The sequence below is a fragment of the Anopheles funestus genome, chromosome 3RL (assembly GCF_943734845.2).
Source record: "Anopheles funestus chromosome 3RL, idAnoFuneDA-416_04, whole genome shotgun sequence".
Taxonomy (NCBI): Eukaryota; Metazoa; Arthropoda; class Insecta; order Diptera; family Culicidae; genus Anopheles; species Anopheles funestus.
In genome coordinates, this window is record NC_064599.1 from 73,904,520 (window position 1) to 73,923,909 (window position 19,390).

A 19,390-nucleotide genomic window follows, 5' to 3' on the forward strand; every position below is an offset into this window, starting at 1 on the left:
TAATAAACGAAAGCGAAACACTTGATAATAGCTAACGTTCAGCGGCAACGAAAACGCACAGCCAAAGTACCATCATCATCTTCCTCGCTTTTGGATGCGGCAGTATTTCTTGTTGGCAAAAAGTGGGAAATGAAAATACTTAGCTTCTAACCACTAAAAAGAACAACAACAAAAAAAAACAAGTTTCAACTCAAGGCTAAAGCCGGCTGCAACTTGCCTGCAGGAAGATTTTGGAGGAGTTGTTTGTTTAGCCCGTTTCTTCTGGTTCATGTTTAAAAGACCGTTTCACATTCTAACCATGATTTCGTTCCCTTTTTGCCTTGACCATTAATTTGGAAATGCTGATAAAAAAAGTTTCCCTGCCGATTTCGCAGTAACGAGCAGGAATTGATATCGATAGGAAGAAAGGAAAGTTGTTTTTTTTTTCACGAAAAACTTTTCCTTATCATCGATTTTTGAATTTTAATGTAAGAAAAAGTATTACCACAAAAAACTTCTAAAACACTTTGGCAAAATGTATCACATTTTTGAAACATTGTGGAATTTTTGTTTAGGTTTAATTGCTTGAGTATAAACAACATTAAATTTTAAAAACATTGATTTTGTATTTATCGAAACTTACACGGTTCTGGGGATGAACGGATAACACGGATATTAAGTTGTTCTACAAAATACCCTTACAAGATAAGCGAACAACACGGATAGTATGTACATTTATTTTAAAATAAAAAAAAAAATAAATAAAATATTCTAAATATAAATAAAAATAAAAGTGAAAAATGTTCGATGCTTAGGACTTTATTTTTGAACTGCCAACGTTACAAATTTTGCTTTGTAGTTTTTCTTTTTGTAAAAGATCTATCATTTTTGTTTGATTTCGATCATAATGTATCGGTAAGGAAAATGATTGTAACTTCGTTTCACAATAATATTTTACCAAAAAGCAGTAAAATGAAACCAAAACCATAACTTAACTCAGAAGACATTTATGTTCAACTATGTGTACATTTATACTTGATTAACTGAATGGAGCATTATCATTAACTTCAACTGAAACAGCATCACAACAAATGACACTTGATTGTATGAAACATTAACGTTTTGCGTATGTTTGTCAGTAAGCATTTACTTTGTGTCATTTTTGATCAAAATTGCAAACAAGACAGACATGTAAATGGTATTGTCCATTTCGTGCTTTAAAATGAAGTCCAAGAAAATTATCCCTCTACCCTCCAAAAATTCTCTCAAATCATTATGCGTCGGTCTTCCACCGAAACACCTGCCCACCAGAGCCGCCAGCACAAACTGATTAAAATTGTGGATGTCTATTCAGTCAAAACGCGCCCAGTCACTGGAAGGGAAAAGACTTTAATCGTGTAATCAACCAGCAAACGGTTAACAAACTAGCCGCAGTCATTTTTCTTCGCTCACGACCAACGGCACACTCGCGCCGCCGTCTTGCGAAAATCCAACCAAACTCACGGAAACTGTCATTTAATTCGTGTAATTTTCATTAAATTCTTTTTGTCTCTTCATCCCACAAAAATTCACGGCCCACCGTTATATGCTCTTTCCCCCATTCGTTGGTGGAACATTTCACCAATCATTCCGCTACCAAACCGACCGAAATGCAGGAAATTGTTCTTATCGCATTCACCCCCCGAAGGCGCTAAAACTTTACATCCAACCAGCGCCGACCGGCCACAAGTCGGTCCACAAAGTTAAGGCCTGCCAAAAAGGAATATTATTACGACGTCTTTTTGGTGCTACCGATGGGTTGGCACACTCGGCACACCAGGGAGATTGCAAGGCACCATAATGCCGAAGGTGTCTTGAACATTTCACATCCCTCCTGTTTTACGATTGGACATACCAGGCGCACGTAACGACAAACAACGACACCATCCGAGAAGTCTTGGTTGGCTGCTGCTCTGCCTGCCACTGAATATCGGAGATAATTTTATGCAGATAAGTATCTTTTAATTTAAGCCCAGCGTTCCCGAAAATTTTGCACAAGTAAATTCATTAACGAAAGATCTCCAACCCACTAGTACCCGCCGACTGTGGGCAAACGGGCGTGTGGTAACGCTTGTATACATCATCGGAAGCGAAAGGCTTCTCCAGAGTTTCAGCAAGACATTTCCGTCCCTTTTCGTAAGATGGTTCTCCCCGGCGATGGGTTAACGATAAGAGCAAAATATTTTGCACTTTCTCAGGGACCGGAAATGTTCTTGCCCAGGGACCCGTTGAGTCTGCCTAACGATGAACGAAGCATCAGTGAAGTCCTTTTTTCCACACCCGCAGCAAAAAGGTTTTCTTCGTGTTGCTACGGGAGAAGACATTACATACAGCTTCTGTGCTTTGCTGGCGGCGGACCAACTTTGATCTCAATTACTTTGTCCACCGTAGCACGTTGGAGTTCGTGGCGGCGTCGAGTACATCGAGGCGCACGATCAGATCAGCGTACTTACTTCTGTCGGAAGTGTTGTTGCTTCTTGTTCTGTATTCGCCCCGCACAGAACGCGAATAAAACAAAATAAATTCGAAGACTTGCCCATCTAATGTGCCCTTAAGCTTGAGGCGGCTGCACACTTCTTAGTATGAAACTTTTTTTTGTATTTCACTTTTCTTGTCTGAACCATACCACACCAAATGCTCGATTGTAACGTCTTCACTTCACCCTATCTTCAAGTGCATTACAAATACTTTGCCGATCCTTATGTTTTCCTTCCAATGTTTCCACCTCACAGTGTTGCGGTGGCGAGAGCTGGAACGGCTTAAGCGGGTTTGGAATTTAAGCAAGAGGTGCTCCAAATTAAATTAAATATTTCATCCATTTTCCAACCGTGCTCGCGAAAAACAACGTTGCGCGCTCGTGTTGTCAACATTTCACTTTCCCCTCGCAGAACACTTGTAGATGTACCCGCAGCCAGTAAAAGGTATTTTAAGGACGTCAAAAAAAAAAGAAAAAGTTAATCTGATTGATGTCAACGAAATGACATTGTTAAATTAATTAGCGCGTTACGGAGGGTAAAACTAGACTTTCACTTACACCTTCACATTGAGAAGATTCGCGGGAAAGTTTCCTTCTAGCGCCATGAGTTTGTCCTGTGGTATTGGGTCGATTATCATCATTATATTATGAAACGATTTTTATTACAAACTGTAAATTTGCTGTTTTCGATTACTAACGGACAATTACAACAATATTTAAAATTCTGTTTATCTTCAACCATTCTCCGTTTTAACTAATAAAAACAAAAAATTAAAACCAATTGAACAACCCTGCAAATTTCATAAATTACAATTTTACCTACATACACATTTAGTTAACTTGATAAAAAGATTTTACTTCATAAAGAGTTAAATAATAGATTACTTTATCCAACCTTTTATTTATATTTTCCTTTTCGTTTATTCTACTTTAAAATATTCCATTACTGAAGTATTTATCATGTAGGGATGTTTACCAAAATAAACCTTAACGTCAAAATTTCTGAGGCAAGTTATATAACGTTCCAATCAAAAATTATATCTCGTGACATTTTAAAAATCCTTTTTTTTTTGTTATCTCGTTTATACCCGATAGTTGCTTACTAAAATCTAATATCGGAAATACTAAGATTACTATATTTATTTTCACTATTACGAAATCATGTGGTGACTTTGCAATACACATTATGCCATTGGGTTTGTCATTTGATAATTTCCTATTGCGAAAATGAACGGAAGATTTGTGAATTTGAAAACCCCTGTATATGAACCTTACTTAATATGTAAATTTATACAGGACATGATTCTTTTCGTTCATCGTTTTAAATTAGTAAATGCTACCATTTTCAAAACATTTGAATGATTGAATAATGAAGCGTAAAAAAAATACAACTTACCTTGAATCGTTGGGCTGATGAACAGTGCTATAAGCGTCGTTACTAGCACCAGATAATCCATGTTTGATTAGTGGAATCTTTAATTCCACTCAGCAGCAAACACTAGCAATTTTTTTAACCTATCCCCTACAACAAACACATTTATGCACACCAATTTTGCTTGCCAACATACACACAATAAGCACTATTTTCAACACGCAATCGCGCACGATCTCTCTTTTCGTTTCAATATTTTTTCATCATCGATTTGAAGCAATTTTCTTTTACAACACTAATAACAAAAAGCCTTCCATTTTCCTTAGCTACGGCTTAGAACTTTTTCACACTAATTTTTTTGCCCCCGCTTAATATCACCATACTTCGCACCTTTTCACAACACAAAAACACGTCACGCTCACAAGCGTGTTTCACCTGGAACATTGGTGTTAAATATTTTTCATTGTATATTCCCTTTTTTCACCCCGCTTCGATGCGTTTCGTAAGCGGTGTCGTGTCGTTAGCGATCTTAACTCATCATTATCATATTTTTATGCTTTTGGAAACGAACAGACGAACGAGAGGTCCTAGGCCGATGGTTTGAAGTTAAGGCGACGCGTATCCTTACGTTCATCTTCCAGCATCAACACTCACATCAAAAGACGACCCCCGAAAAAAAAAACATTGTTGCTTCGCAAGAAAGTGTTGTGTGTGTGCTGAATTCGACACCTCTCTAGCATTCCACGCCGAAACCTCGAACCTGTGGTCTCTTGCTTCCTAATTGGACCTAGAGGGCTTTGTTGGTTTGGGTTTCGTTATGTTTTTTTTTTTTTTTGGAACACGATTTCGTAAGATGTATGTGTAGGGAGACGACAAGATGCGTGATAGGGTAAGGAATTTGTTTACCAATTATTTCCTTCTATTTACACAAGTTTGTTTCCCTATATTCTCTTTTCTGAGAAAATCCTTTTGTTCGCCGACACTGCGCTGGAGAAGATTTAACAGGAACTCTGGAAACATGGAGAGAGAAAAAATGGGATCAGTTTATTATGGTGATCAGATATGTAAACGATATGTTTTCGTATCTTTTACTCATTTTGTTAGAAAAGGCTGTTTGAAATTCATTATTTAGTGCTAGCGTATAATTAGAATGGCGTTGAAGGATCGTTTATCATATGAAATATTCTTCCATATTGGAAGAATGGTCTGGAATATTGCATTTATAATAAACATCCAATAACAAAGTGTAACGTATCAAATCTTTATTTGTTTATTTTGCACCAAACCCACCACATCGCCAATAATTTGCTACGCTTGCCAGATAGTGAGTCAAAATTCAAACGAACTCGAATGATTGTAAATAAAGTCGTGAGCACCGTTAAAGATCAAACACGCAAAGGCCAATCGGTGCTTCCAGGCGTAAGCTGCATTTTACCAATAAGGAAACACTCACAGCTAGGCAGATTTTACAACTGAATGCCGCTGCTTAAATGCTAAAGTTTAGATTGTGCGGGAGATCGGCTGCGAAATAGTAATGTACCCCATCGACAGATTTTCATCCCGCAGCGTTTCGGATACGTACACCCGGTCGAGTTGGAAGCTACCCATATCAGCAAAGGTTGCGAGCGACTCGACCGTATCACCTCGCCGCTGCTACCAACACCAAAGCTAGATCATTTCCCTCTGGGGCTTATGTTTGTTGCCACCTTCCTTTCGCATAGAGGTGCGGGTTGGTGCCAATTTCGTTGTGCATACTGAATAATTTCACTAAATTTATGTATCACGATTCGTTCATATATTACATTATCTAGAACACACGTTTTTGCCTTTGCTCCAATATTTCGATAGTTCGATATGTATCAATTCTGATGCACATGAAAAAAATGAATATTGTTATCACCTAATTTATATGATTTGATCGTTCTGGTAGCCTTTGGACATAGAATTTGAATATCGTAAGGCTCTTCGTCTACTCCGAACAACAGTTCGGGTATTAACAATATCCTGTCGCACCCTGCACATCTGCAGGACATCATGTAGAAAGAGCGGTTAAGGTGTTGATGAAAGGTACTTTTTCGGAGAGGTAGTAGTCTTAATAACTGACAAGTCCTACTGAATTTTAGAGGATATCACACAACAAGACACCGGGGCCTTTACATTCTTCACCGAAAAAATAAGCATAGACGACTCTCATCCTTTATTGCTGAATAAGGCACTTTTGCGAATGACGATCGATGAGGAGGACACATTCTATCAATGAGATGAGTACGAAGTGATGGGCCAAAGATCTCGTCGTCTAAAAAAAAATAATATGCAAATATGATAGGTTATGTTCTAACTTAGGCTAGACTTATTATATGAATTATCATACCTTTCGATAAGTTCAGAAAAATGGAGAGAAACGTGGTACTGGAGATCGCCACTTCTTTAAATTTTTCTCAGATTTAGACATTAATATTTTGATGTACGATTCTCAAGATTCCAAGTTTAAATCAGTTCTAGAAGAAGACCTATTAAAGCTTTTTATTACATCGCACTTTCAAGATATCCATTTCATACCATAAACGATTGCGATTTTCTTTGTAATTCCTCAAACATCCGAATCAGTCAATCCTTTCTGAGTACTAGATTCCTAAAATCCTCCAATTAATTTTGAAACAAACTCCTCCATTGGACAGCCAGTCCAGAAATGCAAACAAACCAAGCCTTTCAAAAGCAAAATTAACCATATGCCGCATTTTGGTCGATACGAAACCCTTGGTCAAACATTTTCAAACAATTGCAGAACATGCTGTTTCGTTTCACAGCTGTGAAGTTCGCTCGTCAAAGTCAGACGAAAATAACACCACAAAAGGATTATCATTTCACGGTTAGCGAGACAAACGAGGAAGGTTATTTTAGCTTGACCATGAAAGTTCCAAAATAAATCAGACGCTCAAGTACTTCAATTTGCTTGATTCATAAATGTTTCATTGGTTTTGTGGTGGTGCAAAATATGTATTTTCACAATGTTGGTAACTCTTTTAAATAACAAATTTTAGAATATCACCAGAACACATTTTTGATGCATATTCTCGCACGTTACAGTGTGCGTTTGAGTTGGTCAACTTGAACATAGTCGAAGAAAAATCGTTTCCTTTATCTTGACCACGAACGCATACACACAACACTTGTAATATCCGAAAGAGTCCCACAAACCCTTAAAATGGGTTACCCATCGTTGGCATGGGCCGGGTCGGTAGAATCTTGTTTAAATTGTGTCTTCGCTTCTTCCATATTCATCTGCATCGATCGCTTTTCCTTTACACATTTCTCATTTCATTTTGAGCGTTCCTTTATAGTTCAAGCCGTCCGGGCAACGGAAACATATGGTAACGTTGCCACCGATTATTTTTAATGGTTCTAACCAGAGTTGAGAAGAATTTCATTGACGATGATGCTGGTGCCGGTCGTATGGTTATGGTCACATCCATACACATACACCAGCAAGACCAAAAGACGGAGTTTTCAACCGTCACCGGTCGCCGTACCGAATTCACACAAAAACTGAAAGAAAAACGATTCAGTTTATTCGTTCCTTCCATGCATCTCCCACGGCACAATACCCTCCGGTAAGCCATATTGGAAGGAAACACGAATAACGACCGATTCTCTCGCTTAAATGTGACCGTGGGGTACGTTTTAATAAACAATCGCATAAATTTCCTACCAACTTGTAGCGGCTCGTTCAAACCCGCTCTCCAATCGTGCGGCTACCAGCGAAACATGCCGATTAGAGGTCGGTACTCCTTGGGGTCTTTTCTTTGGGGTTGGTATCATCACCCCCGGAAACCTTGCCCGAAAAGAGGTGCGAAAGAATCTTCATAAACGCCACTTTTTCATGAAATACTACGACACATCTGATCGTTCTCCCGGGATCGATGTCATTTGTTTCCGACAGTGGAACAGAGGAAGATTTTTTTTAACCCAGCAATTTTACTTTTTCATTTAAAATTACTACCACGGCGTGGCGAACGCATCTACTCTTCAACATGGCTTCCCGTTGAGAATATAATTGATTTTTAATAACACATTAGATTCCTCTACATATGCATGCACGGACTTAGCATTTTAAGATGAGTTATATTCTTTAATTTTATGTCATAAGATTCTTCATTATTTCAACCCGTTTCCTTTTCGTGCCATTTCGTGACGAAAAAAAATAATGAGGCGAGGTCTTGTGAATTATATTGTTGAGTGACAGAAGTAAGAAAGTAATAAAATTTTATTACCAAGCCTCATCGGGTTGAATAAATTTGTACGCAGGGGTTTTTATGGCAACATACACACACCTTAATATATTAAATTTTATATTCGACAAAGGCGAGAATATCTTTCATATCTTATGATAAATTCCTAAAAACATTTGATTGTATTGTGTGATAAATCAAGAGTGTCTGTTTGAACGAAACAGAGGATAGAGTTCTTTGAGGTAGTTCATGTAGTTCATGAATTGATCAAATAATTCATTTTCTGATTCATTTGTTTTGCTTACTATTAACGCGTTTAAGCGAAATACTTAAATTCTTAAGCAGCTATAAAAGTGTCATAAATTTGAAATAAGTTAACCAATCTGTCATATAATGAATCTGGAATTTTTTGTACGAAAATTATAATAGATTAAATTAATATAAAAACATCCGGTCATCAATTGTTATTCCATTCATTAAGCAATATACCAAGGCCCATATAAAGAGGAATTCAATAAATAAGACTCAGCTTACATCAGAAAGATTTTGCGATAAAACTAAACGAATTTCATCAAAAGAATCAAACAAAATAATCATGATAAATAAAACCAGGTTTATGGATGGTTCAAAAACCAAGTACCACAAAACCAAATAAACCCAAGTGTCCCTTCTACCAGGCCGACACCCAATATCTACCTGTGCGCCACTCACAAAAAGGACAAAAACCAACATCCTGAGCGAAAAACGGTTTTATCCTTCAAATTGGCGTTAAATTGAATCAACAAGGAATGTTTGCATTCAATTTTTTCTTGCTACTTCATTCATTTTGTGCCTCTTTTGTTTTTGCCATCTACTGGGAAATTAGATTTCCTTAACGACCCTTTCCTACGACATTTTGGTCACAGACTTTTCCATATCCGGGAGGGAATTTTAAAACGACAACAACAACAAAAAATAAACAGGAGACTTCAATAAAAAAACAGAACGAACCTTATTTCTACCGAGCAGCAAGAAGGATGGGGGAGAATCCGTAAATAGCCGGGAGGGACGCAATGCCAAAAACCAGCAAAACCAATTCGAGGGTCGCCACTTTGTTTGCTGTCCTTTTTGATGTTCTCTTTGGCGGCTTCTGAATGATGGGGCCCTTGGAAAATGATCTCTGAAGTGTGTTTGTGCTTCACTTTTAAGGTGATTTCGGCTTTCCGGGCGGGAAGATTTCGAAGCTTCCAGGAAGCAATACGACAAATGCGCCACACGAAAGAACAGCCCATCAGAGGCCTCTTTTTTTAGTGTGTAACGTCCGATTGGTGTGGATGTTTCGTGCTGCTATCGCTAACGCCAGTAAATTCCGGCACCTGTGACTTCATTAATCACACTCTCGAATCTCGAAACGCATAACGATCCGAAACACCAACGCGTCGATAGGCGCTGGAGGAAATGTTAACGAAAAATTAATGGATTTTCAAGACAAGGGCACATCTTGTCCACAAACCTGTTAGGTTCGAAGTTTGCTTGAAGATTCTGAGAGGTACATTACTCAACATCCCCTTAGTGACAGTTTCGAAGAACACCATCTCACAAAATCTAAAGCAGTTTAACGCACACATTTGCCACGAAGTAAATTTCCATCAGATAGCTGCACTCGAGCATAGAAGGCTCTCGCAACTGGAAGACGACGTATGAAAAAAAACGACATCATCACGCATAAGTAACTTTTCTGGACACTTATGGTCGTAAGCGTCGCCATAAAAATTCACATTGCTTTAACCTGTTAGTTATACACTCTTATTACGAACACCGTATAGCGTTCCGTGTCGTAAATCGAAGGGAAATGAGCTTTCTTTCCATCCTTCCGGCGGTGTATATACCGATTACCACGAACAACTCAAGAACACTGAAAGCTCCCATATCTCCATAAGAATAGAGAAGCATTTTCGCTAAAGCGTACGTTAAATCCCTTACTAAGTAACTTTATTTTAATTGCCCCTCTCCAACACTCCAACATCTATCGTGATACCTTGTGCTACTTCAGGGTATATATGGCCGCTGACGCTTGAGCTCAAACTAAGAGAATATCATTTACATTTCCTTCCCTTTTTTTCTATCTTTTCTCGTATCCACAGCTACCTTTAACCATTGCTCAGTTCTAAAAGCCACTCGGTATAAACGGTGGATCAAAGACCGGGGGTACGATCAATTCTAGTCATCCCTTTACCTTTGGCTAGCTTTACGAAGAGTCTTCCCCGCCGATCGTCCTATCCTTTCACTATCGGCGAAGGAAACGAAAAACTAAAGCACGAATGCACGGACTAACTACTCCTGCAATAAAGAACAGCACGGCACACACATATGGCATGAAGTGGTGCTCTTATCTTGGGAACAATTTTTCCACATTTTTGTCCTAAGTGGATTGGTGAGTCTCCGTGGTACGTGGTTGTAACCCGCTGCCACACACCACCGGATACAGCATCCTCATCTTCAAGTTACGCTTGTTCAAGCACTGGCCACCTTTCTTTAGACGACGATGACGATGAGTCTCTCTCTCAACCATCTGAAGAGTGCCATCTTTCATCATCACCGTGTGTGTGTGTGTGTGTGTCTCGATCTCGTCCACTGCACAAGATCCTTTTTTTTCTACGCACATACCCAAAGCCACACCTACGGGACACTGCGTAGTTTCGTCCGTTGCTTCGTTGCTGCGTTCGCAAACGGACGGATTCTGAAAATACGTGAAATAAAATACCTATCCATCCTTACACTCACTTGCCCCTATCTATTTCCGTTATCTTACCTTCGCTTCTACATTGGCACATAAAACCTAATGACGCCTTTTGCAGTAAAGCCGGTTTCGTCTATTCGGGTAGAACTGCTTTGTCCACAAAAAGGCGATATAACATCAGGGAATCCTTTTTGGACGTTTTCCCCCTGGTTTATATCGATGTCGACAACCCTTGGCATGAAATACTAGTGCCAGGGACCACGATACATGCAAACGGTGTGTGTATTGGGGACCATGTCCTGAAAAAGGTGAAATCCTTCATCATTGGACCGGGACGATTCTAAGACCGGTATAGTGCGTCTTCAATCTTATAAGAAATAATCGTTACCTTCCACAAGGTTCTCGAGTCAAACCGGTGAACACAGAGTATGCGATAAGAAGTTTAAGAAGTTTCTATTAACTTTCTCCGATTCCATGGTACCTTCTTCAATTTTCTTCAGGTTAAGTATTGGGTATCAGGTGTTATCAGAATGATATTAACTCTCCATACATCTTCAACGGAATGTCCGAGAAGACGAAGAATAAAGATACAGCTAAAATTAAATGTTCTTTTTATTTTTTTGTTGTACGGTTGTACATAATAGATTCATTCTCATTTACTGTGAATTCCTCAATATCCGCTTCAAATTCTAGTTCCCCGATATATTGAATGGAGATATGTAAGCGCACAGAAAGACCAAGACATAAATTTTAAAACAAATATATTTTCGGACATTTTTTTTCTATGTTGCAGAAATGCATCATTATTGCTAGGCTATCAAAATTATTGCTTCCTCTATGAAACCATAACATTCTCCACCATGTTTGAAGTTACAATTTACCTACAACAAACTAGACCATGGCATCACTTGTTAGCTACCTATCCCCCGAACATAAATAATGACAAATAAAAAAAAACCTCCCCAAGGAATAGAAAATCGATTACGTATCACATGCAGCAGACACCCCACAACATCGGGTGGGTGGGATGTAAACACACCCGGGCGGGTTCAATCAACGGACGGCAAACACAATAGAGCAATAGAACGTTTGAAATAGAGAAATGTGTAACCCGAAGCAACAAGAAAAATAAAGCAATAAAGGGTTAATGGCCTTTTTTGACGGAAAACGCAAGCTATGCAACTGCGGAAAGGGGAGAAATAGAGAAGCGGAGTATTGAAGAGAAATGCGAAGGGAACGTAATCCTCTGCACAGTTCACCTAGCGAATGGAAAGAGGTTACGAGGCAAAAGGAAGGCAAACCGTCACCGAGCGGTGTGCGTGAATGTATGTTTTAAACATAAATAAACATAATTTACTCGTAAGCATTGAATGTCAAAACGATGAGCGAAGGCGTTGGTTGGTAAGCGGTTTGAGCGTTTCTTGGACGGGGATGGACGAAGTCAGTCCCGACCGACTCCATACTGTGTGTGCCGCATCTTCAAGAGTAGGTTTCCAGCGGTTTGATATGACACCGCAATTGAAGAAGCGTCCCGTGGCCGGTGGTAAAATGATCGACGTACATTTATTTTATTATTAAATTTGAGGAACTCGGCGACGGTAACGGTTACCGTCGCGGTAACGGTTTGGAAAGCGTCGATCTGCTGCAGTGGTACTACTGATGGACAAGGTTTCTTTGACGCTGATACGATTGTTTTGAATAGAGCACACGAAATAAACCCGTAACGTTCACATACATTCCCTTTGTGGCTGTTGTTTTCCCCCCGAAACGTGATTGAAGGGAGTACACTTTTTATAGCCGATTGTATGTTACCGAGTGATTGAAGTAAATTCAGTGGTTAACCTTAAATGGTAATGTGGAAACACACAAGGGACCATTTGGAACAACCATCTTCAATTAAAGCATATGTTTGTTTTCAAACCTTTCCAATCAAATCTTTCTCGTATTTGATCGTAGTAGAACAAACCATTGGAACAATGGTAATATTTTATTTAAAGCACGACATTAGACATCATCGAAAATCGATGTTGGTACATAAACAACTTTAAAAAAGATTTATTTAGTGTTAAAACTATGAAATAAGATAAAACTGCAATTTAAACTAATAAAACAAATCACATCTTATCGAAAGTTTTTCACACCACGAAGAACTGATAAAAAATGAAATAATTAAATGCAATTAACAACTGAAAACAATGGATTTGTTTTGAAGCCATAACAAGGAAGCGATAAAAACAAACACCTCTATTCCATCCAAACAAACACAGTAAAACGAGTAAAAAGTTTACATCGTAAAATAAAACAATTGCATGAATATGAAAGAAATACTGTTATGGAAAAAGGTAATAAAACTAAGAGCAATGGTGAGTGAACTAATTGTGTTTGCGTGATGCGTAGAAAACAATAAGTGCTTAAGATGAACTAGAATATTAGATTAAGTTAAACAAGTAGTGTTCGTATGCAGAACTGCAATGAATTCTGTTTTTGAACATTGAGAAGTTTAATTTGTTTTTACGAAAAGAAGTAAAACAATTGCTCTATTTCCATGATAATAAGAAATATCTTAAACAATTTAATGACTCCTTACAGACAACTCCCTACAGACATATAAAACAACACTAATCCAATGAACCAATAGACTGGAAATCTGCTTACGCGAATAACAAGACAGCAGAAGAAGCAGCATTTAAATATTAATGAATTTCTTCAAGAACATTTACGTTACAAAGCGAATAGAGCAGACCGAGGTGCCTTTCTCCCAAAACATGAAACGGATGCTGTCAGTTTGGGACCGTAAAATGAGGCATTTTATATGGGCTCATGTCGCTCGAAGCATTGGGTGCACATATTATGCACATACACACCCTTCAGCTTTGATTACGGCAACGAGATAATCAGTAAAGGATGCAATTTACGCTAGCAACAGCAACCAGACGATGTTTCAAAACGCCAAGAACTAACTGCGCGCTGTGGTTTTGCTGCAAGCTATTAAGGCGCACAGTAATATTCAATTCGCTCACTGCATGAACTTCTACTTGTCTCCTGGTGTCCCTCACTACCATCCCCTTCAAAAAACCACAATTAATTCGAGATTAAAAGATTCGTTAAAGGTGCCGCGCGATTTTCGCATTGATTATCCGCAGAGCCCAAACCGTACTGGGTGGTCGAAAGCGTTTTCCTGGTGACGTTTCGTGATAAGCAAGCAGGTTCTCCGTTCAGGTTGCAGACTGTTAAAAGTGGATTTTATTTCGGTAAGATTTCATTTTAATTAATCACTTCTTCAAACTACAACAACGGCAATGCTCCGTCCAAACGATGGCCCCGTGGATCGTAAATGCATGTAACCAGGAAGTGCTTTACGATGTAGATAATTGACAACGCTAAAGCTGTTCATTAGCGCAATTAAGATAATGGTTGGTTTTGTTTTAATTAACAATTTCACAATGCACTTTACTATTGGTACTGCAACCTGTTGGGCCAACAACATCATCAATGATAAGATAACCATTTTGAAAAGTGTACCACTAAAATGGAAGAAATCAGGCGTGAGAAATTAAATGTAAAAGTTTGGATAGGTTTCGAAAACGTCTCATTCCGAAATCGTGCGTAGCAGTTGTCAAAGATGGTCATTTGTGTTCATTATCATTCATTATAGCGGAAAAAGTAGCTCAATTTGAAAAATCAACAGTACGTTGGTTATCCGTGTTCGTCGAGACTCAGCCCCTGCCGTATAAACGGATAACACGGGTCGTAGACACATTTCATTTTATTGATAAATAATGGGTTTTAATTTGTTTTAGTACAAAGTGTTTTAGTGCTGTTTTTTTTTCGAATTTCAGCAATTTGTAAAAATCAGTTTATCACCATTCATTTTTTGACAACTTCAGTTTTGAAGTTATCGAAAAAAGGTATCGAAAATATGTCGATACATACATATTTTTCTTTAAATTTTGTCTACTGAAGTTAGTAAAACTTAATTTTTTCAATTTTGAAATAATTTTGATTTTTTGTTCATCTCTAAATAATAATGCGGCTATTGCTATTTTTAAATAAAATTGATATAAAACAAAACGAAACAATTTGTTATATGTATTCGTTAATAACCGAAATCAGCAACACCATGACCGAAAGAAACCCGTTCTGTACACAACAGGTACTAAAGCTTAGACTTCACAACAGTAGCAACAGCTGGGTATTTGATTTGTAGTATCGAAAATTAAACTCTAGCCAGTCAAAACCATGAGGGCGAAGAAAGAAATTCAACTCAACAACATCCTCCCGATGAATCCCTCTCGCAGCGTCGCGTCCCCTTTTTTCTGCCTTGCGCAAGTATCAATGGCTGAATGTTGCCTCCTGCTGCTGACAATAATAATTGAACTCCCTGTGTGCTCTCACTCATCACGGGTGCCCGACGGCTGGTGAAGAAGGATGTGCAAAATTTAGAGTCTGTAGTAGAGCATTATTAATGATGACGCTTGACATTTATGCGCTGCTGTTCCAATATGCTGCCACTGTCCCTTTTACAATCGACTGTTTGCAGTCAAACGAAAACCGGTGCCGATGATTCACGGGGTAGAAGGGCTTAATGTGCTTCTTTTCTGCTTCCAACCCACCCGTCCTTTGTGTGATGATGCACCAGAAAAGTGGTGGATAGTGTTCGAAGAAGTCATTTAGGAGCAATTATGATTTCGCTCTTCATGATGCTATATAATGTGCGCGGGGGCAAAAATATTCCAACCCAAGCATGTCAACACCATGTGTCGGCGACACCACGTGCCGTACCGTGCTCGGACTATTCAGCACCGTTGTATTTATGTCACCAGAGAATGTGTGCTAGTAGACTGGTTGCGTTGCACCGTATGGTTCCGCTCAACCTTGCGCGGGCATGTATATGCCAACCCCACACCCCAGGGATCGGTCGAGATGACGCGCAAATATCAACCATGTGGTGGTGGAAGTGCACATTATATCTCCCAGATCAAGAATTTCACAGCCCCGGCTGGGTTGGCGCGGCACGAAAAAATCGCCTTTATTTCTTTTTCCCGTACTTCGGTAAAAGCCGAAGAAGACAAACGAAACGAAACAAAAAATGAATTATGCTCAATTTCATATTTCTGACAACATACGGGTGGTGGTGACAGAGGACCGTAACGCTGGGAGGACAGCATGCAAGCGGCAACAAGCATCAAAAGGAAAAGGGACCAGAAACGATGCCAGAACACGGATGCAAAACCCATCCGAAGGGATGGAAGGCATTTTCTGGGCGTGAGCGTTGCAGCATCTGATGATGATGGTGCTGATAATGAGCAGGGAAAGGCCCTTCACATACATCTTTGCCTACCGAAAAGATGTGCCACCTTTCATTCATGCCAACTTTTATGATCGTTGCAGAAAATGGCACAAAAAAGAAATGTCAATTAAACGTTTGAGGATAATTTGTCACCCTTTCAAGAAAGAATTTTTTTACAAGAAGATACTGTATTTAACTTCCCTTTCCGAATTTAGTAAGGCTTTCACCCATCAAACACTGATGTGATTATTTTAGCCTAAATAAAAATTGCTTTCATATTTCGTAAACATCTCTTTTTTAGGTGGATCGAATGCAGCCGAATCAATCAGCAGAAATAAACATACATCCACGATGCAAATTAAATTTACCAGGCAGAAAATAAACGAATAAACGGAAAGTAAGAAGGGTCTGTCAGTCATTTCCTGCTAAACAAGAGTGCCGTGTTGTGCACTGCCAGCATATTATTCTGCCAAACGTACTGGCATACATGGAGCATACAATCAACAGGAAAGGAAGGATAAAACGCCGTCCAAAGCATGGCGAAGTAAACAAAACGTAAACGACCGCAGAGAGCATTATATGCCGAATGAGGCAGAACGTCACAGCAATTAGATACGCGAGATCGTATGTAATGATAATGGCGTAGGGAGGATGCACAAATTCATCACAGTGTGGCAAATTTTATTACATTATATTTAGCTTTAAACAATTGAGCAATTGAATGAATTAAATGCATGCAGTCAATGTATAATGAACAGGTTATTATCAGGTGATTCATTGCAGGGGTGTAACTGATGATATGCTATAATGAATCATGCATAAGTTATCAATATTTTATAGCAAAATAAAACTTCTATAATTTAGTACAAAAATTCATTCGCGTTGTTTAGGTTTCTTAGACCAGTTTAATTATTATTCTGTCTGATAATATTTCAGATTGCTTTTGAAGTTTGAAGCTTCTGATTCAGTAAAATATTATGAATTATTTACGCTAGTAGCGCATTCCTCTGTACTCTGTCAATGTACCGAAAAGTGAAACATTTACTCACGTGTCGAAAATATCATTCTCTACTGCCTGCAATAATACTGGCAAAGCGTGTTGAACACATTGCTCATGCTATTCGAATCAAAATTACAAACACAATAAAACATATCCATTTGTTACAATATTCGAACAAGAAAGAATGTTGATCCAAATCCAAAAATAAAAGAAACTTGGAAGTTTCTAATGGTAGCAACGGGCAGCTGTTTTCTAACATGACACGTGGATGTAAGCCTTTAGATTTGCCAACAATAATAAATCCAAACCAAACAAACATTTACGAGTAATTATGATATTCTGGATGTTGATTAAATATTGATAAACTCCACTAAGCAAACTATCCTCTAGCAACAGTAACAAAGTGCGAAACATTAGAGCACGAAGGCACCGGAACGGGTATCGGATGGATTAGGATGGATAATGGCTGGTAAGTTCCATACCGTTCACATCGTTCCTGATGATGCTCGGTTTGTACGGCATCGTGCGAGATGATCTGATTCTCGGAAAATAAACGACCGAACCACATATGCATATGCGAGCGTCTGCCTGAGAGTGCGCACGGTGTAATGCTTTCCCGAGCCGATGATTTATGCACAATGACGGTTTTATAATGGTGCACAGACACACAGCGAACGGCGAAGAGAAGAGAGTCCGCGGTATGCATTTTATGCCATAGTTTATAAAGCTTTTTTGTGGCTTTATTTACATTTGTTTAATCCACAATTGGTCCCATCTCTTACGGTTCGCAACAAGAAAAAACGCGCTCCAGCTTTAAAACCGTAAGGTATATTCGGTACATATCACAAGCATTCCCTCGTTGCAGCAACGATGCATGTAAAGGGCAATAAAGTATGGCAAAACCGAATGACATTCGTGCATTCGGTTGCCCATAACATCTTCCGCCTTGTTTCACGTGTGATAGACCAGGCGGAGGCGTAAAAGCATGAAGAGGGAGATGAACGGGTCATATAAATTTATGTTACCGCTGATATTAACATGAAAAGAAGCTCTGGTTCGGAGGTTCCATAAAACAATTTGAATACAATCGATACCAAACCACGAGCAGTCTACGGAAAGTGTTAAAGATGATTGATGTCGATGATTGAGTTTAATGGTGACCAAAAGTAAAGCGATTTCAATGCTGAGAATAAGTGTAATGACATCGCACGAAGTGTGGGAAAGATGAACACAATTTTCAACTTAATAAATAAATTATGCAAATTATATCAATTGATTTGTGCCTCATTTTATGGTAAATAGCATTAGGCTGGTATAATATTTACTGAAAAAGTATTTTTTTGACAGTTCTTGTTGTTCATTCGTTTCATTCATTTACTATAATTCACTTAATTTGAAATCGATGTATTCTATATGCTTTATGGATTGTCATTTAATATTCCAATGTTTTCAGAGCACATCTTTAGTTGAATTCAATTTATTCCTAATTTAGAATAAGATTATATTTAATAGAAAAAAATTTAGTTAGCTTAAATTTTAGTACAATTTTTATTAAATAAGACTGTTCTAATGCATGTTGAAATTTCAACTATTTTACAAGAAAAAATATTATTGTTTGTGACAAAAGCTTTAAAATTTAAAGTAGTAATCAAGGTATAAATGTAACATACTAATACTGACAATACCGCATTACAAATGAAACAACTTAACAACATAACAAAAAAACAGTAACAAACAGACAAAATCACAATAATTTATTGTCATTCTAATGCACCGTTCCTGATCTATCCAATATGTTAAACCCGCACCAGTCACCTAATTGGCCTTCTACAGGACACGGTCGATCGCGAGCAATCGTTAGTAACGCGCATACCAATCTCCTAGCTCCCCCACCATGTGAATCGGGAATGAAATGAACCATAAATCATACCGCCGAATATCTTTTACATATTCATGAAACTTCTTCGCCCTTCAGCAACTATACAAAACATACATACAAAAAACACGCACACAGTACAGTAGTCGCTCATGGCCTAGAAGTTATAAGTTTATGTCAACCGTACGTGTAAGTAAAACTCCTAACGCAGGGTAGGGAATATATAGGGCTTAGCGAAAGAAAATGAAAACCACTGTCATGCCGCCATCCGGTCGGCGAAAGAAATGTTCCGGAGCCGTGGAAGTGTCACTTGTTTGTTTTGTGGATTAACTGTGATCCTGTTGTATGTCTCGCACTTCCCCAAATGAAAACATATTCCTATTTTTGTAATGGATTATAGGGAAAAATAT

General features: G+C 38.5%; 1 protein-coding gene across 4 annotated transcripts in view; it reads right to left on the reverse strand.

Moving 5' to 3' along the window:
* The window catches only part of LOC125766953 (protein sax-3-like), a 152,329-nt gene that overhangs the window by 60,344 nt on the left and 72,595 nt on the right, over positions 1–19,390 (reverse strand). For all 4 annotated transcript variants that reach the window (XM_049433076.1, XM_049433075.1, XM_049433077.1 and 1 more), the window contains one exon: positions 3,891–4,876. In XM_049433076.1, coding sequence (XP_049289033.1) covers positions 3,891–3,951 — 61 coding nt within the window. In that variant the 5' untranslated portion in view covers positions 3,952–4,876. The remainder of the gene's footprint in view (positions 1–3,890; positions 4,877–19,390) is intronic.